We start from the raw sequence: 25,123 nt of genomic DNA on the forward strand, positions 1-25,123 counted from the left end.
CATGCCTCTGCTTATATTAGATCTTTTTGGACATTTTTTTTAATGTTCAGAGACCTGAAAGGAGTAAAGATGCTAAATTGTATCCATTTGCCAGACTATTGCACTGCTGTTGCACTAACCAAGTCCTTTTTTCACTCCTTTTGAAATTTGTACACGTATACATGAGTCATATGGTTTTAAAATGTTGTTATGATTTTCAGTAATCAAACAATAAAATTTGAATTTGAAAGATGCTACTGGTAAAATATATTCATAAGTAGCAAACAATCGTAAATTTACACTAAAGTGTAAGTTGCCCTTCACGTATCAGGCCCAGAGACCTTCCATAAATCCATAATGATGGTTGTACAAATCGACAATTTATTTTTCACCCTTGTGCTCTACTCTGCAAACCTCAGAGTTGTAAACCTCAAGATACAAACATGTTTTTAATCCCAATCCCCTTCAGAATGGAAAATTAAAATGGAATAATCGACTGTGCTCTTATCCATCAGGTGCTCTGACCTGCAGTCTATGTATAGGTTGAAGTAGAGGTCTGTAATCCTGATGCAATATTTCATCACATGGAGTTGGTCTCGTCTATAAGAAGAGGGCATGACCCGTCCCATGTGCAGTCTTTCCTGCTGCCCCATTTCACAGACTCTTAGGTGTTGTTTCTGCTGCAAGAAGGAAGATGTGTTCAAGAGCAGAGGTGCTGATGCTGTGAAGCCGGGCTCCAGGTATGTTAGCAGTGCTCAGCCTGTGTGCTTTACTTGTGCTTGTTTACTTGTGCTTTTTATTAGTGACAAGAAGAGCTCTGCTTTGCAGCATCAACATGTTTGCTTGGGAAAGAGGAGGGAGAGTTAAGCACATTAGAAGGAAATGAAGAATGTTTTAAAATAGTTTAAATCACGAGGATTCTCATGTTTTATCTGCTGCTGTATTATTCGTGAAACTCACTATGAGACAGAGGCCATGGTCAGGCTGCCAGAGTTTACTTTTTAGTTCAGGTTTTGAAATGAAGTGCACGTGGACGTGTGACCCTCGGCACATGGTCATCTGAGGGATTAATGGAGCGGGTTGAAAAGAAATATAAGCTCCCCAAATCGATCAATAGTCATACATAGGCTTCAGCTGACCCATCGGAAATGAATGGTGGGGTGAGAAGGGATGGGCTTACTGAGGAATGTAATATTGATTAATTCAAATACACTTACACAATGAATTCGTGTTGTTTACCTTTTTCTGTGAATGACTTTTGCTTTCTATGTTAATTGTTCACTTGTTTTAGTATTGTCCCAGTCTTAGGAGCGTTTGTGAGCTTTGTTATTTGCACAGCTGCATTGTGACTAGAGTCCAGGAAAAGGGTTGTACTTCTAGTGCCTCGAGGCTCTAATAATCAGAGGTGCAGCTTGGTTGTAGCCAGAGATAGACTGCTGCAGTGTGACCCAGAGTCCAGGGGAAGGGTTCTTCTTCTAGCGCCTTGAGGCTCTAATCATCAGAGGCGCAGTTTTGGTGAAACCCGAACCAGACAGCTGCCCTCTGACCCTTCAGAATCACTGAGTGAGAGTAGGGGCTGTCTCTATGTGATACTGATTTTTGTTGATTGAATTGAGTCGGTGTTTCCGTTTTTCAGGGTGAAGCAGAAGAAGAAGGCATCAAGGCACCGTCAGAGGTCACAGATCCACGTCAGAGGTCACAGATCCACGCACTCTGCAGGTGCGTCAGTCTGCTTCGGTGTGACGTCATTCACACCCTTCCCTCCACCACCAGCAGCAATGCAAGTCCCAGATGTGAGCTGCTTTACAAGTCTTCTGTGGCGGAGTTTCCTGCTGCTGTCACTGGTGCCTCAGTGTTTACTATGCGAAGCTGTGACGCAAACATCCGGCTGCGCCCTGAACGGCGCTCTTCAGGATAGATACTACAAGGAGGGGGACTTCATGCTCGGAGGGATTGTACATGTGTTCCTGAATAATTTCCTATGGATGAAGGCAGATTACACAACGTTCAAGGAACCATGGAATTGTAGACAGTAAGTTATTACATTTTAACCATCATAAAACAAGCCCTAATCTGATTCTCTTCCACATTGTACATACATTCAGAAGGCCCCTCAACCCTCCCCTTAGACATCAGATTCAGCTCTGGAGATGTCTGAGGGTATTAAAAAAAGTCCTGTGGCGTCGACCCCGGTCCAGATGGGGTTCCTATGCATCAAGGAAGACATTGAACCCTGGGCCCCTTGAATCACTAATGCTCCAAATTCCAAGTGTAGCCTGACTGCTGCAGCCTAAACCCTGCCATCACACCTGTCAATTAACCCTTCTGAGGGCAGGGAGCCCTGCTTTTCATCACTAGGGGTCTCAGGGAACAAGAACAACTGTCCAGAATGGTGGGCTACAACTAACTCGCCACATGTCAGTAATCTCCCCAATCTTCATGATGCACCAACCTTCACACGTTTGAAAAATTGTCTCAAGCCCAGAACATAAAGTTAGACCCATCAGATCTCCATCCAGTCAACATAACCTTGATCTGATAAAAAAGGAGTTAAAATGTGTTTAAAAGCAGTTTTATTGTCTTTTCCAAATGACTGCACTATGCTGGTGTGATGTGTTCTCTGGCTTTCTGATGTGGTTAAATAATGCCGCCCACAGCACAGACTATTTTATTAAACCAAATCACTGTTAGTCCATTGAATACTTGGGAGTGTAAGCAAGAGTGTTAGGGGCCAGTACATGGGCCCTCCTATTTCTGCTGTGGGAGTCTTACTTCATCCAAGCTTAAAAAAGTGGATGTGCTGAGATCTCACATATTTTTATTTGTTTCAATTTGTTTATTATTTTTGCATAGCAAATAAAACAAATGCAAGCATCATACTACTTTGCACCTCAAGCATTTATCAAACTCCCCAACCTCCCATGCAAAACAGTCAAGGGGCAAACAGTGAGCAAACTGTTTCTTAATGCTCTTAGTAATCTAACCTATCACCCATGTGTGCGATCCGCAAGACGAGTCTGGACCTACTCGCTCTATCGCACTCTCCCTGCTGTGTCCGGCAATTGAACACTCACACAGTGACACCTTGTCAAATCCCTTAAGTGGTCACCGAGCACCAGCAGCCCAAATTTTCTCAAATTTCTGCTGAGAACCCTACCCTTTGTAGACCACCCTTTTTATCAGCTTACCTACCTGTCTCAATACTGGGGAGTCCTGCCACCCCAATTCTTGTTTTGCCACCATGCATCCTAAATGTATAGAATCCTCTGGAATCATGTCAGATCTGATGGAGCCCACATGCCCAGCAACACCAATCGAGGCTGCAGTTTCAGAGATATCCCCAGGGCCTCCCCTAGTGAACCCTCCACCCCCTCCCAGAAGACACGTATTCGAGGCAGCCGCATAGTATGTACAATCATGTGCCCTCTATTCTGCAGCCCCCGAAGATTGTCACCGATTTTTGCTGCTCACATTAAAAAGTCAGGGAACTGTTTCTTTCACATACGATTTTGCACTTCATGGAGTCTGGAGATTTGTCTGGAACAGCAGGTAACCTCACAAGGTTCCATGTAGGAAGAACTAGAGAGATTCGGAAGCAGCAGCCAAGCAGATGCATTGTTTACCACACTCTTTAGTAAGTAAATATCCTCACCAGGCTCAATGTAGGAAGAACAAGAGAGATATGGAATCCGCAGCTAAACAGATGCATTGTTTACCACACTCTTTAGTAAGTAAATAACCTCACCAGGTTCAATGTAGGAAGAACTAGAGAGATATGGAATCCACAGCTAAACAGATGCATTGTTTACCACACTCTTTAGTAAGTAAATAACCTCACCAGGTTCAATGTAGGAAGAACAAGAGAGATATGGAATCCGCAGCTAAACAGATGCATTGTTTACCACACTCTTTAGTAAGTAAATAACCTCACCAGGTTCAATGTAGGAAGAACAAGAGAGATATGGAATCTGCAGCTAAACAGATGCATTGTTTACCACACTCTTTAGTAAGTAAATAACCTCACCAGGTTCAATGTAGGAAGAACTAGAGAGATATGGAATCCGCAGCTAAACAGATGCATTGTTTACCACACTCTTTAGTAAGTAAATAACCTCACCAGGTTCAATGTAGGAAGAACAAGAGAGATATGGAATCCGCAGCTAAACAGATGCATTGTTTACCACACTCTTTAGTAAGTAAATATCCTCACCAGGTTCAATGTAGGAAGAACAAGAGAGATATGGAATCTGCAGCTAAACAGATGCATTGTTTACCACACTCTTTAGTAAGTAAATAACCTCACCAGGTTCAATGTAGGAAGAACTAGAGAGATATGGAATCCGCAGCTAAACAGATGCATTGTTTACCACACTCTTTAGTAAGTAAATATCCTCACCAGGTTCAATGTAGGAAGAACAAGAGAGATATGGAATCTGCAGCTAAACAGATGCATTGTTTACCACACTCTTTAGTAAGTAAATAACCTCACCAGGTTCAATGTAGGAAGAACAAGAGAGATATGGAATCCGCAGCTAAACAGATGCATTGTTTACCACATTCTTTAGCAAGGAAAGAACCTCACATGTTTCATGTTGGAAGAACTATAGAGATATGGAAGTAGCAGCTGAACAAATGCACTGTTTCCCTCACAATGTCTATCAAGTAAAGGAGCTGAACATGAAGAACCACACTATTGTCCACAGTCCATAATATCTGGCAAAGGTATAAAAGATAAGAGTGATTGAGTGTGGTGAGGACGATGCTCTCATTGCTTGAGTGGCGCTGAAAGATAGTTATTTAGTGTCATGCCCCAATAGTATGTGTGACTCATCATAATTAAACATATTTCAAAGTAATGAAGCAATACGTTGGTTAATAATAATATAGGTAGTGTTCAGACCAGCTACGTATGAAGATATGAAGAAATATGATTGAGGCGTATCAATCTTTCACTAATTAATTGATTTTGTGTGCATTGTTGTTAGGAAGAAAGACAATTCTCACATTATTTTAAGAAAAATATCATATAGTAAATATTATTTTAATACAAAATACCAATACACGTCTTTGCATTGATTTTAGTGTTCAAATAGGGGCGCTGCAATATGTAAATGTCCAGTATTTGTAAATCGCGAACAATTACCCGAAGGTGTCAAGGCGCTGTGGGCCGTCTGGAAGATTAAGCAAGCTATTCAATCAATCAATCACTACATTTCTAGACGCGCTACTCACACATGAGGGTATCAAGGCTCTGAGGGGTGGTGGGGGTGCCGCTACTGCTCGAATAGCCAGGTTTTGAGATGTCTCCAGAAGGTGAGATGGTCCTGGGTCAGTCGTAGGTGTGTGGGGAGGGAGTTCCATGTCTTGGCTGCCAGGTAGGAGTACGAGCTTCCTCCGGTGGTGGCTCTGCAAATCCGTGGGATAGTGGCGAGAGCGAGGCTGGTGGAGCGGAGCTGGCGGGTGGGGGTGTGGAACGAGAGGGGGTTGTTGAGGTATTCGGGGCCCATGTTGTGGAGTGCTTTGTGTGCGTGGGTGAGCAGCCTGAACGTGACCCTCTTGCTGACGGGGAGCCAGTGCAGGTTTCTCAGGTGGGCGGATATGTGGTTGCGGCGAGGGATGTCGAGGATGAGTCGTGCTGAGGCATTTCTGTATGCCCTGAAACCGTTTCTGAAGTTTGGCTGTGGTTCCTGCATAGAGGGTGTTCCCATAGTTCTGTCGGCTTGTGACGAGGGCCTGGGTGACCGTCTTTCTGGTTTTGGTGGGGATCCATCGGAATATCTTACGGAGCATGCGCAAGGTGTTGAAGTATGAGGACGAGACTGCGTTGGCTTGCTTGGTCATCGTGAGGGAGGAGTCCAGGATGAATCCCAGGTTGCGTGCGTGGTCTGTGGGTGTTGGTGCAGTGCCCAGCATCGTGGGCCACCAGGAATCATCCCAGGCGGATGGGGATTGTCCAAGGATGAGGACCTCCGTCTTGTCCGAGTTGAGCTTCAGACGGCTGTGCTTCATCCATTCTGCGACATCTTTCATTCCGTCCTGGAAGTTGGCTTTGGCAGTGGGAGGGTCTTTGGTGAGGGAGAGTATCAGTTGGGTGTCGTTGGCGTAGGAGATGATGTTGATCTTGTGTTTGCGTGTGATGGTGGATGAAGGGGCAAATGTAGATATTGAATGGGGTCGGGCGGAGTGAGGAGCCCTGGGTACGCCGCAGATGATCTTGGTGGCCTCGGAGAGGAAGGGAGGGAGGAGGACTCTCTGGGTTCTGTCGGAGAGGAACAATGTGATCCAGTCCAGGGCCTTTCCTTGGATCTCAGAGTTGTAGAGGCGGGTTATTAGGGTGCGGTAGCAGACGGTATCAAAGGCTGCCAAGAGGTCCAGGAGGATGAAGGCGGCTGTCTCTCCGTTGTCCATCAAGGTCCTGATGTCATCGGTGGCTGCGATGAGGGCGGTCTCGGTGCTGTGGTTGGCTCAGAATCCGGACAGGGATGGGTCGAGCGAGTTGTTGGCTTCAAGGAATGTAGTCAGCTGTTTATTGACGGTCTTCTCGATGACTTTAGCTGGGAAGGGAAAAAGAGAGATGGGGCGAAAGATCTTGAGGTCTTTGGGGTCCGCTGTTGGTTTCTTCAGGAGGGCCTTGATTTCTGCGTGTTTCCAGCTTCCAGGGAAGGTGGCTGACGTGAAGGAGCTGTTAATGATGTTCCGGAGGTGGGGTGCGATGATGGTGTCGGCTTTGTTGAAGATATGATGAGGGCATGGGTTGGAGAGGGACCTGGAGTGGATGGTGTTCATGACGCTTGTGGTGTCTTCAGTGCTGATGGGCGTCCATGCGCTGATGCTGGTGGTGGGGGTCATTGGTTTGGTGGCTGGAGGCAAAGTCTGGGATCCGAAGCTCCCATGTATATCTGCGATCTTGCGATGGAAGAATGCGGCGAGGGAATCGCAGAGGTCTTGCGAAGGTGTGATGTAGTTGTTGCTGGTGCTGGGGTTGGAGAGCTCTTTGAGGATGCTTAAGAGTTCCTTGCTGTTGTGGGAGTTGTTGTCAAGCCGGTCTTTGAACGATGTCCTTTTGTTGGTGCGGATCATCTGGTGGTATTCGCGGGTGGCGCTCTTAAGGGCTGTCATGTTTTCTGAAGTCTGTTGGTGGCGCCAAGCATTTTCGAGGGTTCGGCAAGCTTTCTTAGCGATTTTGAGGGCATCTGTGAACCATGAGGTTTTTCTGTTTCTAGTCATGCCTGGGGGTTTCTTCGGTGGAGCGAGGTCGTCGGCGCAGTTGGTGATCCACTGTGCGAGATTGGCTGCTGCGTCGTTGGTGTCAGGTGTGTCGGCAGGTGGGTTCTGGCTCAGCGATGTGGTCAGCTGGTCTGTGGTGACTTTGCTCCAGCATCTGCGGGGATCTGTAGAATTTGGTGGTGGGATGTGGTCTTCTTGAAGGTGAAATGGATGCAGCTGTGGTCGGTCCAGTTAGTCCGGTCGAGTGGCTGCTGGCGGAGAGGATAGGGTCGAGCGTGTGGCCGGCTTAGTGGGTGGGGGTGTTCACCAGTTGCTTGAGTCCGAAGTTGGAGAGGTTGTTGAGTAGGGTGGTGGAGTTGTTGTCATTCTTTTTCTCCAGGTGGAAGTTCAGGTCCCCTAGGAGGATGTACTCTGGTGATGCTAGAGCTGACGGGCTGGTGAAGTTGGTGATGGTTTCGCTGAATTGTGTCCGTGGGCCTGGGAGTCTGTATATGAGCGTTCCTCTGAGGGTGGTCCGGGGGTCGGTTTTGATTTGGAAGTGTAGGTTTTCGGCAGCAGTGAGTGTGTCTTCAGCATTGGTCGTGATGCTGATGGTGTTCCTGTAGATGATAGCGATTCCTCCTCCAGTTTTGTTGAGGCAGTCATTCCGGGTGATTTTGTAGCTGTCCGGGATGGCTATGGCGATGTTTGGGGCAGAGGAGGCATTCATCCAGGTGTCTGTGAGGAAGGCGACGTCTGGTGCTGTTGTATCAAGGAGTTCCTGGATGGCGTGTTTGTGGACAGAGCAGGTGTTGAGCAGGATACACTTGAGGTGGTTGTTGTTGTCATTGCTGTGTTCGGTAGGCGGGGTGCAGGTTCGGAGGCAGGAGAATTTGCATGCTTGGCAGGTGAAGGGTCCGTGGGTGCGTTTTGGGGTGGCTTGGTGGCAGGTCATCCTGTGTGGTCGTCCTGTGTTGAGTGCGGTGAGGGTGGCGGTGTTGTACCTCAGTCGGGTGCCCTGGCAATGACTGGGGATAGGAGTTCTGGCACTGGGCACGCTGCAGGCGTGGACAGGCGCAGACGGGCTTGCCTTTGGCGCGCCCGCTGCGCGCTTCCGCGCGGCGCCCTCCATAAGAGGCGAAGTGGGAGGGACGAGCAGCTGGGTGTCGGGAGCGGGTGGCCAATGGGCGACTGACAGGGGGCACAGAAGGCAAAAGGGGGCGAGCCGCAAGGGAACAGCGGCGGGAAGTGGGGAGCAGGGGTGGGGGGCACAGAGGATAAGGGTGCAGAACGGGCGGCAAACAGAGGGGCAACCAAAAGTTAAACAACGAAACAATCAGCAATTAAATAAAATAAAGAGAACAAACAGCAGAGACAGGTAACGGGGCACACCAGCGGCGAGCCCTTGGCAGCAGCAGCAGGGGCAGACACGGGCAGTCAGAGGCAACCAGGGGGATCCGTGCGGTGTGGAGAGTGACCAGAGGTCAGGTCACCCAGAGTCCCATGGTGCTGGGCTGATCTGTCACCGGCACCGAGGATCAAACCATGAGCCCCCAGGTTCCAGAGTCAGTTGCCCTGGCCACTGCGCCATACCTCTTCGGGTGAGAGATTCCCTGGCAGGTGTGATTGACTTTTATAAACAACATCTACCAAAGCATACCTCTGTGGAAAGGGCACAAGACATTGGCCAGTTTCATTGTCTGTGAAAAGATTGCAGCTTTGTTTGAGGGCAGAAATTATGGGGGCAACACCCCCATTACTTGATGGTAGAAGAGACAAAGGAGTTACCTTAGTGTGAAAGTTATTTCCATAAATATTCCTTTAAGGTTTCATGTTCATCTAATATCAATGTTATATCATAGTACTGTGGGGATCAAGAACGGTATATGAGGGACATTTGATGTCCCTGATGAAGCTCTCAACGTTTTCACATCCTTTTGCAATCAATGCTGAATTCTAACAAAAAATAAAACAGTTAGCTGCCAGACATAGTATACCAGAGACAGACAAAGATCTATACACTGTGGTAGAACGCAGCAACACATGGCCAGGACATAGCACATAGGAAACAGACAAAGATCTATACTTAGTAGCACAGAGAAAAGCAAGCAAAAGAGGTACACATCTTTCAAAGTCGTGTGCCCAAATGCATAACATAATACTAACAAACAGCAATAAACTACACCTCCACCTATGGTTACCCCTTACCAAGCTGTCCTTTTCAGAGGTCTATAATCCTCTGCCAAGCTGAGCTACCCACAGTAGTTTTGAACCCACCAAGAGCCTCCTCTGCATATGAATTACCTCCACCCTCTGAATCCTCTGGCAAAAGCTGGGAGCTGTCAGAGGTATCTGGGGCAATATCCAGAGCCCAAAGGTTATCTACTAATTGTTAACAGGCTCTACATGGGTTATACTTTATTGTACATGGTTATTTAAAACCTTTACAATATAGAAAAAAAAGTTCAATTCATAAAACATAAGTCAAATTCCTTCAATAAAAAACGTACTAAGACAGCAGCAACAGAGTTCAAATAAAATATGAATTCAGTTTAGACAGCCTATTTATCATGATCAGATATGCTGTTAGTTTGTCCTTGTTGCAGGCCGAGGGCTAATACAGTAAAGTGCTGGTGCAATAAGAACATTTTTGAAAGTGCCCCTTCACTAAAAAACATATTTGCGTTAAAAAAGCAAAAGTGATTAATTATAATGACAGTTCGGAGTACCCCTGTTATATGGTCAGTGTTATTCGGTATAATTGAAAGTGGCCAGCTCGAACTTGCTCTTCGGGGGTACCGGTGGATTGATACTCTCGTCCTTCGTGGTGCTGCTAGGTTTTTTGGGTTTCCTTCAACATTTTGAAGCGGTTTCAAGGAATTTTACCATTCGGCAGCTCAGTTGGATATCATCACCTTTGAAACAAGCAAGCACCACCTGCCTGCAGGTCTGTATCCTGCAGATGTTGAAAAGTGGTCTCAAGAAGGAGCGAATGTGAGAAGTTGGCCTGGTATATAATGCTCACTAATTCTTAGTGATCACTTTGTACCATGCCAAGCAACCCTTATGATGATGGTTGTAATTCAACCTTGTAGACCAGTTATCCTAGTGGTAACGTGGACAAAGCAGTCTTAGGCTAAACTCTGAAAGGCATGTGAAGCCAGCTGTTATACCATACACAACCCCCTTGAATACCAAATGAAAGGGACACCACACAGATATATATTGAAAATATATATTGATTTATTAACTATAAAATCCCCTGGACTCTTTATGAGCACAGAAGCACAAGCGTTAAATCACAAGACAGTTTAAAATACACAAAAGTTGCACAATATGGATGAGCCCTAGGGGCCACCTAAACCATATACTAAGAAAGTGGTATAAGAGATACCAAGAGGAAAGTGAACAGGCCTAGGGCCTTGGGAATCGCTGGAGCTATTCGAGACTGGCAATGATTAAGTCGGGAAAGGCCCACGGGACTCGGGTGCAGTGTTTAAAGTGCACGCACTTTCCAATGCAAAGTCTATGGTGCGTAAAAAGTACAAAGTTAGAAAGTTAGGAACCTTCCGAGTGACCTAGGGAGCTGAAACTTTAGACACAGGCCCTTGAGATGTGTACCAGTGCAGGAGCACCGGCGGAGCTGAGTTACCTCACCCACAGGAAGCGGGTGCACAGGGTCGAAGTAGTGTTGGGTTTCGTCACGCTGGTCGATGGTGCTTGGAGCTGAAGATGCTGCAGGCGGCTCGATGTGAAGAGTTCCGGTGGATCCAAGGGTGGATCTGAAGTTGTGAAGACCTGAAAGCAGAGGGGACAATGTTCAAAGTCACTAGCCAGTGACTACCGTGGAACCAGATTGGAACCAGGCGATGTCGAGTGCAAACAGGCGTTGTCGTGTAGCTTCTTTCTGCAGCCACGTGGATACCCGGGGTCGAGGACGTCCAGGAGTTGGTCACGAGCTGTCCCACGCAGGCTTCTCGCTGTTGGCGGTGTCGGCGACCTGATCGGAGCAAACAGGCCTTGGCAAATGCAAGCCACGCAGAAGGTGAAAGATGCTGAACACTCGGACCAGCAAGGTCAGAGCGAGTGCTCCTTTTTACAGGAGCTTGAGTAGGTCTGGAGCAACCAGACCTGCTGTGTAAATCTTCGGTTTCGTCGCCAAGATGGCCGCTGACCACGTGGCTAGTGGCCGGGATGGTGCGTCGAGTGGCACAATGCAAAAGGGCCCCACGCAGATCGTGGAGATGCTGGAGGGCTGATCTTCGGAGCAAGGGCTGCTCGATGGTGGGGGTTCTCAGTCCCCAAAGCACAACGTCGAGGATGCCTCAGAAGCTGCGCAGTCAGCTTTTCAAGTGTCTTCCAAGAGGTCCGGTCCCACGTCACTCGGTGCCTCCACGGGTCCCTTCTTTGCAGGGACTGTGGATCGGGCTCTGTGAGGTCTGGGAGTGTGGTTCTTGTCGGGCTCTGGGCTCGGGCTCCGGCGGGAGGCGGCGGCAAAGCAGACGTCGAGTTGCTGGTTGGTGCCTGTGTTCACAGGGTGGCCACTCCTAGGCCACAAGGGAGATTCTCTTCAGTCTTCTGAGCAGCAGAATGTCGAAGTCCTGTCGTCTTCTTAGTTTCAAGTTGATTCAGGATGATCTGCTGTGCAATGGCACTGCTCCCACTCTTATTCCCAATCTGAGGGGTGGATCACCTACTAGGTCCCTCCTCTGGGAGGAACCAGGAAGGGGGCGGTTACACCCCCTTTCCTTTGTCCAGCTCCTTGCCAGGACTGGGGCTGGAAAGCCCCAGAACCGGTTTGGACTGGCCTATGCACGGGGACACCTTGTGTGCCCCGGGCATGTCTGATTCTATTCAGCCCTGTCCTACCCAATACACAAAACCCTGTCTGGGGAGGTGCTAGCACCTCCCAAGGCAGGAAACCCTTTGTCCAGGCCACCATCTGCCGAGTTTCGGTCAGCAGCAGGAGGCCAGACTCGTGTCTGTGGTGGCAGCATCCATTTTGTGATGCTGAGGCTCTGTTTAACTTTAACCGGGGTTAAGGCTACACACATGTCGTGTCCCTCTAGAAGGGTGGAATGCTATCCCCGTCGCCAGAATTGGCGAGGGGATAGTATTCCAATTCGTATGACACCTTACTCGACATGTTTTGATAAAGCCAAACCAAAGATAGCATATAACCGCGAGGATTATAATGCACTTAAGAGTATATGGTATGGCAATATCCCGGAACAGCTTAGGGAGTGGTTCCCGACAGCTGCAGACAGGCTCAGCTCATGCTAGAGCACCATCTCACATGTAACCATGCACTCTGCCCCCAGGATTGCAGGGGCCTTCCATAGGAATGGCTTACAGGTTAACATGTGTCCAGTTTAAGGTTAGATATAGGGATACTATATCTAAGTAAGAGGTGATTACACCAACTTACCCCAGCTGAGTGATCAGCCAGTTGTGTCAAATCTGGAGGCCAGGCCAGGGGTGGCACAAGACGTGCTGCAGCCCCTGGTAGGCCTTGGATGCACCTATGCCCTGGGTACCTAGGGTACACTGTTACAGGGGCCTATAAGGTGAACCAGTTCCAATTATGTTATGCACCTAGGGTACATGGAGTCCATTTTAAGGAGAGAGCAATCAGCCTGGGGCCCTGAATAGCAGGATCCCAGGCCAACTATGTCAAAAACCAGCTAAACACCAGGCAAAAAGTTTGGGGGTAACCATAGTCAGATATCCACCTTCCTACATAACCCCCCCCCCCCAAACGAAAGGAGATAAGGCTATCCTTGACCAGGTAAGCCTATATTGCCTAAGTGGCCATATAAGGAAGTACCAGCTCTGGCTTGGTAACCCCCTGTCTCATGGTCCACTAAGCAATCCCTCACCCTAAGGGTATCTGAGGGTCTCCACCATAGGGAATCTCTACCTGTGGTGTGTCTTTGCAAAGTCAAAGGCTGGTGTTGAGATGGAGTACTGAAGTGAGTTTCCTCTGTAGGGCTCAGCTTCCTCCAATCACTCTCCACCATGTGTGCCTTTCTTTCTCTGACTGAGTTGCACTGTGCTCTCAGGGTCAACCTCTGGCTACCTAAAGCTGGAGGCTGGGTCCCTCTGTTTGGCTTACTGGAGGGACAGGTCAGGTTTGGGGCCTTTTGGTCCCAGGTTTGGCTGTGCCCAACAATATCCATCTGGGGGAGGTCCCTAACTACTTTTAAGGGGGATCCCTCAGGAGTTTTTAAAGTTTTCACCTCACTAGGGCTACTAGTTTCGGTGCCCCTAATCTGCTGATGGGGGTGCTTTATTTGACAGGGGGCCCTTTGGGTCTCACTGTCCTTCTTGTCCTCTGCAGCCCTGGGCTGAGTAAGGCAAGGTAGAGAGGGGCAGGTTACCTGCTCCAGACTGGGTCCCTCCTGAGAAGGGTCCATTGCCATCAGAGGCTCTGTCAGGCCAGGCCTAACAACCTCTGGGACAGTTCCTTCATCAGGGGTAAGATCAGTTCCCTGAGGAGGCTGATCCTTTCCTAAAGTCTGGTGGGAGGGAGATTTCTCTTCCTCCTCAATGCTCTCTGTTTGGGTGGAGTGATCCATCATTTCAGGCTTCACTACCCATGTATCAGTTTGAGTTTGGGCTGTGGCCATCACAGCCCCACCAACCTTTTCAGGAGGAGACTCAGTTTGGGTATGGGCTGTTACTAGTACAGCCCTGCTACTCTTTTCAGGAGGGAGGTTATCTAAAGACGGGGCTGAGGTTTGCTCAGCCCTCCCAACCTTTTCAGGAAGGACATCTTGAATTGGGGCTGTAGCCATTACAGCCCCACTAACCTTTCCATGGAGATTTACCATTCTAGAATGGGTTTGCTGTTCAACCTCAGCCCAGGCTGAGATTTCCAAATCATTACCCAGTAGGCAATCTACAGGCAAGTTTGCGGACACTGCCACTCTCTTTGGGCCAGTGACACCTCCCCAGCTAAGATTGACTACTGCCATGGGATGATTGGTTTCTATGCCATCAATGTTTGTCACCTGATATCGGGCATCAGGTAAAAGTTGCCTTGAGGGGACTAGACATTCAGCCACCATGGTGATGCTAGCCCCTGTGTCTCTGAAGGCCTCAACTTTCAAGCCATTGATGAGGGGCTCCTGTCTATACTTGCTCAAAGTGTTTGGGCAAGCAGTGAAATTGGCAAACCCCATGCCAGTCTCATAGACAAGAGTATCTGAGTTAGGGGACCTGGATAGGCCAGAGTCCACCTGTCCTCCAAAAGTAAACCCACCCAAATTCTTGGGGGTGCTCCCACCACCTGGGGGACCACTGCTAACAGTGACAGGAGGTGTTGGAGCCTTACCTGGAGGTATATTCTCTTTATTGCCATTCTTGGGACAACAGCTATCGGTTTTGTAATGCCCCACCTGTTTACAGGTATGACAATAAGGCTTTTTCTGGGTTGTAGAAGTGTCTTGGGACCCACCCCCATTCTTGGAGTTTTGGGGCCCTGGGGAAGTCTTTTCCTTACTTTTATCCCCACCCTTCTCTTGAGGCTTGGTAGTCTCTTTCTTTTGGTCACCACCCTGGTTCTTAGGCCTGATCCTGGTCCTGACCCATTTGTCTGCCCTCCTACCCAATTCTTGTGGGGAGGTCAGATCAGAGTCAACCAGGTGCTGATGTAGAAGCTGATTTTGACAATTACTTAAGATTTGCTCTCTCATAATTAAATTATACAATCCTGTATAGTCAGTAACCTTACTTCCCAGCAACCAGCCCTCCAGAGCCTTAGTGGCACATTCAACAAATTCAGACCAGTCCTGAGTCTGTGTCTTCTGGGTATCTCTGAACATTAACCTGTACTGTTCAGTGGTTAAGCCTAACCCATCAATCAGAGCACTCTTCAGGACCATGTAGTTTCTAGAATCCCCATCACTAACTGTGAGGAGTCTGTCTCTGCCTCTACCTTCAAAGGAGAGCCACAAGATTGCTGCCCACTGCTCCTGAGGGATCTGCTGTACCATGCAGGCTCTCTCAAGTGCAGTCATCCATTTGTGGATATCATCCCCAGCTTTGTAGGGGGGCGCAATCTTACTCAGGTTTCTTGTATCAAAGGACCTGTCTTTATCCTTCTGGATAGTGCTGCCACCAGTGGATCCTAATCCACTCTCTCTAGGCTGTCTTGCTCTAGCAAGTTTCTCTTGGGCCAGGGCAACCTCTAATTCTTGCCTCTGGATCCTAAGCTCAGCCTCTCTCATCTTGGCCTCATGTTCCCTTCTCTGAGGGCTAGTCATCTCCCTTCTGGAGTGACCATGAGAACCTTTAGAAGCATGGGAGTTGTTAGAGTCACCTGAGTGAGTCCTTCTCCTCCTAGGCTTCTGGTTAAGTCCACCTGGGGGTCTGAATGGGTTGTTACCAGATTCAGTCCCAAATAGGCTTAAGTTAGCCTGGTTCAGTCTACTGACCAGCACCTGACTATTTCTGTCATCATCTGACTCACTGCTCCTCCCTTCTGTCTCTTCTTCCTCTTCCTCTTCCTCCTCATCTACCTGAGGAGCTCCAGTGGTGGAGGCTTCCTCATCTACCAGGATGATAGGACCAGGGGTGTCTACAGTGTCATCCTCTGAAGGATGGCCTCCTTCAGCATTCCCTGTGGGGTCTGCCTTAGAGGACTTTAGAGTCTCAGACTGGTCTAAGAGCTCTCTTAGGTGGTCTGTAGTAGGGGAAGGCCCTGTCTTCAGACCCCTTAAGACACAAAGCTGTCTTAATTCCTTAAAGGAAAAAATAGCAAATTTGGATGGTGCCCTTGGAGGGTCACTCTCAACAGGGATGTTCCCAGTGGAACCCTCTGCTCCAGACATTGCTCTAGTGTGGGTGGATGTGTTGCAATCTACCTACACTGGTGTTTACCTACTAAACCTATCTAGTAGTTGTGGCTAGGGTGTGCTACTCCCTTTGCTCTACAACAACTAAGTTCAGTAGAACTTAAGTATACTAGTCTTGTTTTATATGTACCTAGCAGGTACCTGTATGATCTTTCAAATGATAATCTCAAAGATTGTAATGGTAAAACAACAGCAAGCTCAGATCCCAATCCGCTGCTCACCAATGTGAGAAGTTGGCCTGGTATATAATGCTCACTAATTCTTAGTGATCACTTTGTACCATGCCAAGCAACCCTTATGATGATGGTTGTAATTCAACCTTGTAGACCAGTTATCCTAGTGGTAACGTGGACAAAGCAGTCTTAGGCTAAACTCTGAAAGGCATGTGAAGCCAGCTGTTATACCATACACAACCCCCTTGAATACCAAATGAAAGGGACACCACACAGATATATATTGAAAATATATATTGATTTATTAACTATAAAATCCCCTGGACTCTTTATGAGCACAGAAGCACAAGCGTTAAATCACAAGACAGTTTAAAATACACAAAAGTTGCACAATATGGATGAGCCCTAGGGGCCACCTAAACCATATACTAAGAAAGTGGTATAAGAGATACCAAGAGGAAAGTGAACAGGCCTAGGGCCTTGGGAATCGCTGGAGCTATTCGAGACTGGCAATGATTAAGTCGGGAAAGGCCCACGGGACTCGGGTGCAGTGTTTAAAGTGCACGCACTTTCCAATGCAAAGTCTATGGTGCGTAAAAAGTACAAAGTTAGAAAGTTAGGAACCTTCCGAGTGACCTAGGGAGCTGAAACTTTAGACACAGGCCCTTGAGATGTGTACCAGTGCAGGAGCACCGGCGGAGCTGAGTTACCTCACCCACAGGAAGCGGGTGCACAGGGTCGAAGTAGTGTTGGGTTTCGTCACGCTGGTCGATGGTGCTTGGAGCTGAAGATGCTGCAGGCGGCTCGATGTGAAGAGTTCCGGTGGATCCAAGGGTGGATCTGAAGTTGTGAAGACCTGAAAGCAGAGGGGACAATGTTCAAAGTCACTAGCCAGTGACTACCGTGGAACCAGATTGGAACCAGGCAATGTCGGGTGCAAACAGGCGTTGTCGTGTAGCTTCTTTCTGCAGCCACGTGGATACCCGGGGTCGAGGACGTCCAGGAGTCGGTCACGAGCTGTCCCACGCAGGCTTCTCGCTGTTGGCGGTGTCGGCGACCTGATCGGAGCAAACAGGCTTTGGCAAATGCAAGCCACGCAGAAGGTAAAAGATGCTGAACACTCGGACCAGCAAGGTCAGAGCGAGTGCTCCTTTTTACAGGAGCTTGGGTAGGTCTGGAGCAACCAGACCTGCTGTGTAAATCTTCAGTTTCGTCGCCAAGATGGCCGCTGACCACGTGGCTAGTGGCCGGGATGGTGCGTCGAGTGGCACAATGCAAAAGGGCCCCACGCAGATCGTGGAGATGCTGGAGGGCTGATCTTCGGTGCAAGGGCTGCTCGATGGTGGGGGTTCTCAGTCCCCAAAGCACAACGTCGAGGATGCCTCAGAAGCTGCGCAGTCAGCTTTTCAAGTGTCTTCCAAGAGGTCCGGTCCCACGTCACTCGGTGCCTCCACGGGTCCCTTCTTTGCAGGGACTGTGGATCGGGCTGTGAGAAGTCTGGGAGTCTGGGTCTTGTCAGGCTTTGGGCTCGGGCTCCGGCGGGAGGCGGCGGCAAAGCAGATGTCGAGATGCTGGTTGGTGCCTGTGTTCACAGGGTGGCCACTCCTAGGCCACAAGGGAGATTCTCTTCAGTCTTCTGAGCAGCAGAATGTCGAAGTCCAGTCGTCTTCTTAGTTTCAAGTTGATTCAGGATGATCTGCTGTGCAATGGCACTGCTCCCACTCTTATTCCCAATCTGAGGGGTGGATCACCTACTAGGTCCCTCCTCTGGGAGGAACCAGGAAGGGGGGCGGTTACACCCCCTTTCCTTTGTCCAGCTCCTCGCCAGGACTGGGGCTGGAAAGCCCCAGAACCGGTTTGGACTGGCCTATGCACGGGGACACCTTGTGTGCCCCGGGCATGTCTGATTCTATTCAGCCCTGTCCTACCCAATACACAAAACCCTGTCTGGGGAGGTGCTAGCACCTCCCAAGGCAGGAAACCCTTTTTCCAGGCCACCATCTGCCGAGTTTCGGTCAGCAGCAGGAGGCCAGACTCGTGTCTGTGGTGGCAGCATCCATTTTGTGATGCTGAGGCTCTGTTTAACTTTAACCGGGGTTAAGGCTACACACATGTTGTGTCCCTCTAGAAGGGTGGAATGCTATCCCCGTCGCCAGAATTGGCGAGGGGATAGTATTCCAATTCGTATGACACCTTACTCGACATGTTTTGATAAAGCCAAACCAAAGATAGCATATAACCGCAAGGATTATAATGCACTTAAGAGTATATGGTATGGCAATATCCCGGAACAGCTTAGGGAGTGGTTCCCGACAGCTGCAGACAGGCTCAGCTCATGCTAGAGCACCATCTCACATGTAACCATGCACTCTGCCCCCAGGATTGCAGGGGCCTTCCATAGGAATGGCTTACAGGTTAACATGTGTCCAGTTTAAGGTTAGATATAGGGATACTATATCTAAGTAAGAGGTGATTACACCAACTTACCCCAGCTGAGTGATCAGCCAGTTGTGTCAAATCTGGTGGCCAGGCCAGGGGTGGCACAAGACGTGCTGCAGCCCCTGGTAGGCCTTGGATGCACCTATGCCCTGGGTACCTAGGGTACACTGTTACAGGGGCCTATAAGGTGAACCAGTTCCAATTATGTTATGCACCTAGGGTACATGGAGTCCATTTTAAGGAGAGAGCAATCAGCCTGGGGCCCTGAATAGCAGGATCCCAGGCCAACTATGTCAAAAACCAGCTAAACACCAGGCAAAAAGTTTGGGGGTAACCATAGTCAGATATCCACCTTCCTACAGCGACATTCTTGAATGAGTTTGCGGAGGATGGCGATCAGATGAACTGTTATTGTTATCGTTATTAGTAGCTGCGGCCATAACCATAGGGGTAAATGGGCCGTTGACGGCAATAGCCCTAGGTGAAATTTCAAGAATTTCTCTTTTATTTTTTTGGTAAAGCCTGTCTGTAGATAAGCTTGGGGTGAGGGCTTGATGTACGATTGAACTGTAAGTCAGCCGTGGGCTCGCTTTGTCAAGGCAGCTTTGTCCTGCAGCAATGATTCTTTTCGGACCGTTTTGTTGACCACCTTTTTGAAGTCTGCTGGGGAGCCTGGGAGTTCCCATAGCTGCTGTAAGCCAAGATCGTCAATAGCGGCCTCCAAGTACAGCCTTGCGGGGCAAGTTTCTTTGTCTTGAAGTTCTTTCCACAGGAGAGCATTTAGAGTTTTCGGATCTCCCGTGCTTACTTTCTGCCAGCTTTTTATGTAGGTTCCTTTTACGTGTCAGCTCTTGTTTTGGTAGACCAAATTCTAGTCGCATCTGAGCGGGCGATGTATACCTAGGAAGGCCATACCGTTCCATCTACTGAAGAAGCGACCCTCCCCCTCATCGCTTTGCTGCCATAAAAGATGCCTGGGATTAATTTTGCCTGAATCACCTTTAGGAGAGATAGTAAGCCTCGGCCAGAAACCACGTTTTTTAAGTTTCTAAGCGCCACAGCAACCATTAGCCCTGTCCTCTTTATGGCTCCACATTGCGGCATGAAGTTGCCCTTGCAGTCTATGATGACCCCCAAATATCTATATTCACAGACCATTTACAGCTACCTGGATGCAGAGAGCCAAATCAGTGTTATTTTTTTGGGGGGAGGGTTAATGCACATAACTTTGGATTTTTTGCGGTTAATGTTCATCCTGTTAGCAGCATAGTATCTTGAAGTTATGTCCAGCAGCCGCTGGGTTCGGCTGATAAGTAGCAGGTCGTCTGTGTAAAAAAGGTATAACAGCTGTGAGCCCCCTAGCTTTGGTGCGTGTGAGTTGCATTCGTTTAGCAGCATTGATAGCTCTCCCATAAAAAGATTAAAAAGTATTGGGGTGAGTGCACAGCCCTGTTTTACCCCTGTGCTTGTTGAGATCTTCCTTGTTATGTATTTGCCAGAGCCTAACTTGACTTGCACTCATGTCTCGCTGTGCAGAAGGATTAGTTGATTTAAGAGCATCGGGGGAATGTTCAGCTTTTTACATTTTTCCCACAGCAGGTTTCTGTTAATATGGTGGTCAAAAGCTGAGCTGTAGTCAATGTAGTACAGATATAGTGGCTGCTTTGCTTCATGGGTAAAACAACAACAAAGGCCTGTACAGATATTTGATTGTCCCTACTTAGCGAGGTGAAAAAAGTTTTAAAACAGTAATAACGTTTTTTTATTTTTTACCTTGATTCTTTTTTCAAAAGATTAATAAATAATCAACATATTCACACTAAATGTAGAAAAATAGAACAAATACCACATCACAAAATTCAGAAAACCATGTAAAATTCAAGAAAGAATAAACCTATATGCACAAGACCCTCCCCATCCAAAAAGGTGTCAGAATATTTCCACTCGCACTTCACTATTCAAAACACATTACTCATTCACACTAAACATCAAACATACACACATTCATGGCTCATTGGTAGCAAAAGATGGAATACTTTTCTTATTCTCTAAGGGCCAAAGAGCATCAACCAAACAATGCAAATATCTAATGGCATGTGCAGTAAACCACTTTTACATATCAACAAACGATCAGGAAAACATGTTTAGACTGCACAATCAGCCCAATCTATTTCAGCATTACAATTGTTTGGTATCCAACAGAAAAAGGTCTATGCGTTTAGAACCACCTTAGTTCTGGGGTTCTCCTCAGGACCAAAGACAACTGAAGAAACAACGTAACAGATATTTGAAAACTGTGACTTAACACCTCAAGAGTGCTTCCACCGAAGCATGACCTCCAAATTTGATTCTTAGCTATTTAATTGATCCCAACATGATCAATAACTTTTTTTGTTCAAACACAAAAACAGGATAATCAATCCAAAAAAGAAGAAAAACACTGTCAACCTGCTCGCTGTATCCGGTATATTACAAAGGTTTGTAGCTGGACCATCAGGTTATGAGATCTTAGCAGTTGAAATTTCAAAAGAGGGGGGTGCGCAGGTGGCGTGATGACGAACGCGTGAATTCTTTGAGCGGCTGCTGGCTCACGTTTCTAGAATCTGCATGCGCTAAGTGTAAGAAGCACAATATCAGTATAGTGTTGTCCAATTGGTTGTTTCGAGATGTGTTTGTTAATCCAACATACCTCTTAGTGATAATTCGATGTTGTTTCGGCAGTTGAAGTTTTGGAGCAGGAGAAAAAATCCCCAAGCATATCTATGAGGAAGCATACATAAAGATGTTGAAAGGCCGTAGGTCAGAAAATAAATGTTAATCGGAATCCTTGATGGCAATGTTCTTTATTGTACCTTTTTAACAAAGCCGAGGTGCTTTCTGTTATGTCCTCTAGTTTCTACGAGGTGTGTTTGGTTTGTTTTGAGATTCTGTGAAAATAAATCGAATTTTAGAGCGCGAGTTAGGTACGATGATAGATCTACCCTCAGGGGAGCCCTACTAGACAATGTTGAAAGGAAATATGTTTTAGCGCGTACCTGGCACTATTACTGGTGCTGCAATATTTAGATGAAGCACAGTGTATGTGCACTCGGCGGCGCTTCAGTCAGACCATTTTTTGGTTCTAGTAATTGAACCTACAAGAAATTGATTCAGAATCAAAAATGAACTCTCACAGTTCCGTGACGGCGAGCTGGCTGTTGTGTTCTTGATGTGGGTAGTGGCAGCCTTAAGGGTATCAACTTGGGGCCTACTCTCTGGGGCATCTAGGTCTAACTAGGCCTGACACGTGGCCCTAGAAATAACTGAGACGGACACTGGGAATAACTTCTTGGCTCTCCATCCGCGCGTCTGACTGCGTACGTGCGTGCGGGGCCCCTCTTTATTATTGCAAGTCACATGACTCAACGTTGCACGCTCATGGCGTCATGGGCGTGCCATAACCAGGAACATAACATTCCTCCTAAAACATGAAGAAGAAACGAAAACACAGAATACACAAACATTATCAAACAGTCTGTCATGATATTTTCTTTTGGGCACACTCGGCTCAAGCTGCCACACAGATTACTGGGCATGATCACTGACTTCACTCTCACTTCTTATGAACAGTCTTACGTAAAGTAGTCGCATAGCCGACAGGACGGTGTGGGGTTTCTTCTCAGTCCATACTGCGACTCCCTCCGACTCGGAATGTCTTCTTCCACAGCTGGGACGGTTGTCGGCGACTCACTGATTGCCGCCTCAGGATGCTGCATGTCGTCCTGGGCCCCAGAACTTGCATTCGGCTCACCACTCACTGCCGCTCCAGTGCTGCTCCTCGGGGTGACTCCTTGGCTGGCTGTTGTTTCCTGATGGGGAGAACTGCCTGCAGTCTCGAGTATATCATCGAACGTTGGGGGGAGGGGTGATGCTGGCTCAGGATTGAAGCGTTTGAAGTGTGACACATTTCTTGTTACTGTTTCCCGCCCCCGGACTGCTATGATGCGGGTGCCTTTCACGCCAACCACCCTCCATGGTCCTTTTTCATAGTTCAATCTGAACTTTCCACTGGTTACCCTGTTACGGAGAAGCACTAAATCGCCTCTGTTGAATTTCACCATCACGGCCCTTCTTTTCTTGCTGATTTGAGCAAAGGTGGCTTGTCTTTTCTGCGCAATTCGGTCTTCATCCGCCCCCTCGGGTGTCCACCGTGGGTGATGGGGGATGGAATCAGTCACTACCCGTCCCATAAGGACATGTGCTGGAGCTACCCCTGTGGTTGAATGTGGGGTCTGTCTATAGCTTCGGAGGAATGTGAAGATGGCCATTTCTATTGACTGGTTTTTTGTCGTGTGCAATGCGAATGACCTTGTTCAGGGTTCTCATGAATCGCTCTGCCTCTCCGTTAGCCTGTGGCCAGCGAGGGGTTATGCGCCGATGCTGGGTGCCGAGGGAGGACAGGTAGTTAGCCAGTTCTTGTCCTTGAAACGGGGGCCCATTGTCGGTGCGGAGTTCACGCATTGCCCTATGAGCAGCAACAATTTTCTCTATTCTGGGAATGACCTCCTCGGTGCTCGTGCTGGCTATTATTTCCACTTCCGGGTATTTGGAATGGTCATCGATCATCACTAATGTGTGTCTCTCGTCCGGGAGGCTGCCAAAGTCCATGCTGACTCGTTCCCATGGTTGTCGTGGTCGAGGTTCCACTATGATCGGGGCTTCGCGAGGAGCATCCCCGTGACTTGGCAGGCCGTGCACGACCTCACTGCACTGTCCACCATCTCGTCCATCAGAGGGAACCATACTTTTGTTCTTAGACGTGCTTTGGTTTTGACCATTCCCTGGTGACCCACATGCGCCAGTTGCACCACTTGTTCGGCTAACGCAGCGGGTATAACCAGACGGTGCCCTCTGAGCAGGCATCCGGTGTCATCTTCGTTTAGCTCTTCCCTGACATGATGCAGACTTTCCATGATCTTTCGGGCTTCTGGCGTGAGCACTTTCCAGCTTTCCTTGGCCCGGTGCCAGTTCGCTGTTCGGAGAGCCTCTTTGGCCCTCTGCAAACAGACGTCTTGCGCCGTGGCATTCGCAATGTCCACCACGAAAAGGGGTCGCGGGCATGATCGCGCTATCACCCATTTGACATAGGCTTCCGTTTCTTCGGCCTCTTCCATTTCTTCCGGGGTAGCCGGCCGGGGATGCCGTGAGAGGTAGTCCGCCGGATTCTTTGCCCCAGGCTGGTACTCAATGTTGCAGTTGTACTCCTGCAATTGAAGCATCCATTTCTCGATGCGGGGCGGTGGTTTTGTCGAGGTCCCCGAGAATAAGGCCACCGGTGGTTTGTGATCGGTTACCACCGTAAACGGCTTGCCGTACACATACAGGTGAAAGTGCCGGCATCCCCAATGGATGGCAATGGCTTCTTTTTCTATTTGGGAGTACCGCTGCTCCGTGTCTGTGAGGGATCGACTCGCAAAAGCAATCGGCACCCAGTCCATCTCATCCCTTTGTTTCTGCATTAGGACAGCTCCGAGTCCGGCCGGGCCAGCATCTACGGCTATCAGGGTGGAGTTTCGAGGATCAAAGAATGCTAGCGTCGTGTTGCTCGAGAGGGATGCCTTGATGTCTTGGAAGGCCTCCTCTTGTGCCGGTCCCCAGGTCCATGGCGTGGAGTCTTTCGTGAGCTCTCGCAGGGGAAGTGTGAGGTTAGCAAGATCTCTGATGAATCTCCCACAGTAGTTAACCATGCCGAGAAAGCTCCGAACTTTGGAGACAGTGGTAGGGGGTGGTGCGTCTTTGACGTCTTTGACTTTTTCGGGGTCTGGGTTAACTCCTTCTGCGGAAAAGACGTACCCAAAGAATCCTATTTTTGTTCGTAGGAATTCACACTTCTCTCTGTGGAGAGTGAGCCCAGCTTGTCTCAGCCTGCGGAACACCTTGGTTAGTCGTTGATTGTGTTCTACGATGGTACTGGCATGTATCATTATGTCGTCGCTGACGTTTATCACCCCTGGTATGCCAGTGATCAGCTCCTGAATGGCATTTTGGAACACCTCCGCTGCGCTGGAAACTCCAAAACTGAGCCGGGTGTACCTTCGAAGGCCGATGTGAGTCGAGAAGGTGGTGATGTTTCGCGACTCTTTGTCCAGGACCAGCTGGTGGTATCCCGACCGGAGGTCCAGTTTTGAGAACCAGCATGCTCCGGCCATTTCTCCAATTAGATCATCAATGGTGGGGGTTATATGACGTTCTCGCTTTATGGCTGCATTGGGAAGGCGCATGTCCACGCAGATTCTGACTGCCCCTGGCTGTTTCGGTTTCCTGGTGACCACGATGGGCGACACCCATGGGGTGGGGCCTGAGACTTTTTCAATGATGCCAGCCTCTTCCAGTTTTCGAAGTTCCTCCTCTACTAAGGGTCGAAGGTGGAACGCAATGCGTCTGTGTCTCAACTGTACTGTGGGGTCGACATGCAGGTGTACTTCACGG

The 25,123-nt window shown here is 48.5% G+C and overlaps 1 protein-coding gene across 1 annotated transcript in view; it reads left to right on the plus strand.

Annotated features, from left to right (window-relative positions):
- Positions 1 to 594: 594 nt before the first annotated feature.
- Positions 595 to 25,123, plus strand: part of LOC147659392 (extracellular calcium-sensing receptor-like) — a 450,885-nt gene continuing 426,356 nt past the window's right edge. The window contains exons 1-2 of the mRNA XM_086951777.1: positions 595 to 719; positions 1,616 to 2,011. Of these exons, the coding sequence (XP_086807903.1) occupies positions 595 to 719; positions 1,616 to 2,011 (521 nt within the window). The remainder of the gene's footprint in view (positions 720 to 1,615; positions 2,012 to 25,123) is intronic.

The sequence above is a fragment of the Lissotriton vulgaris genome, unplaced genomic scaffold (genome assembly GCF_964263255.1).
Source record: "Lissotriton vulgaris unplaced genomic scaffold, aLisVul1.2 SCAFFOLD_1171, whole genome shotgun sequence".
Classification (NCBI taxonomy): Eukaryota; Metazoa; Chordata; class Amphibia; order Caudata; family Salamandridae; genus Lissotriton; species Lissotriton vulgaris.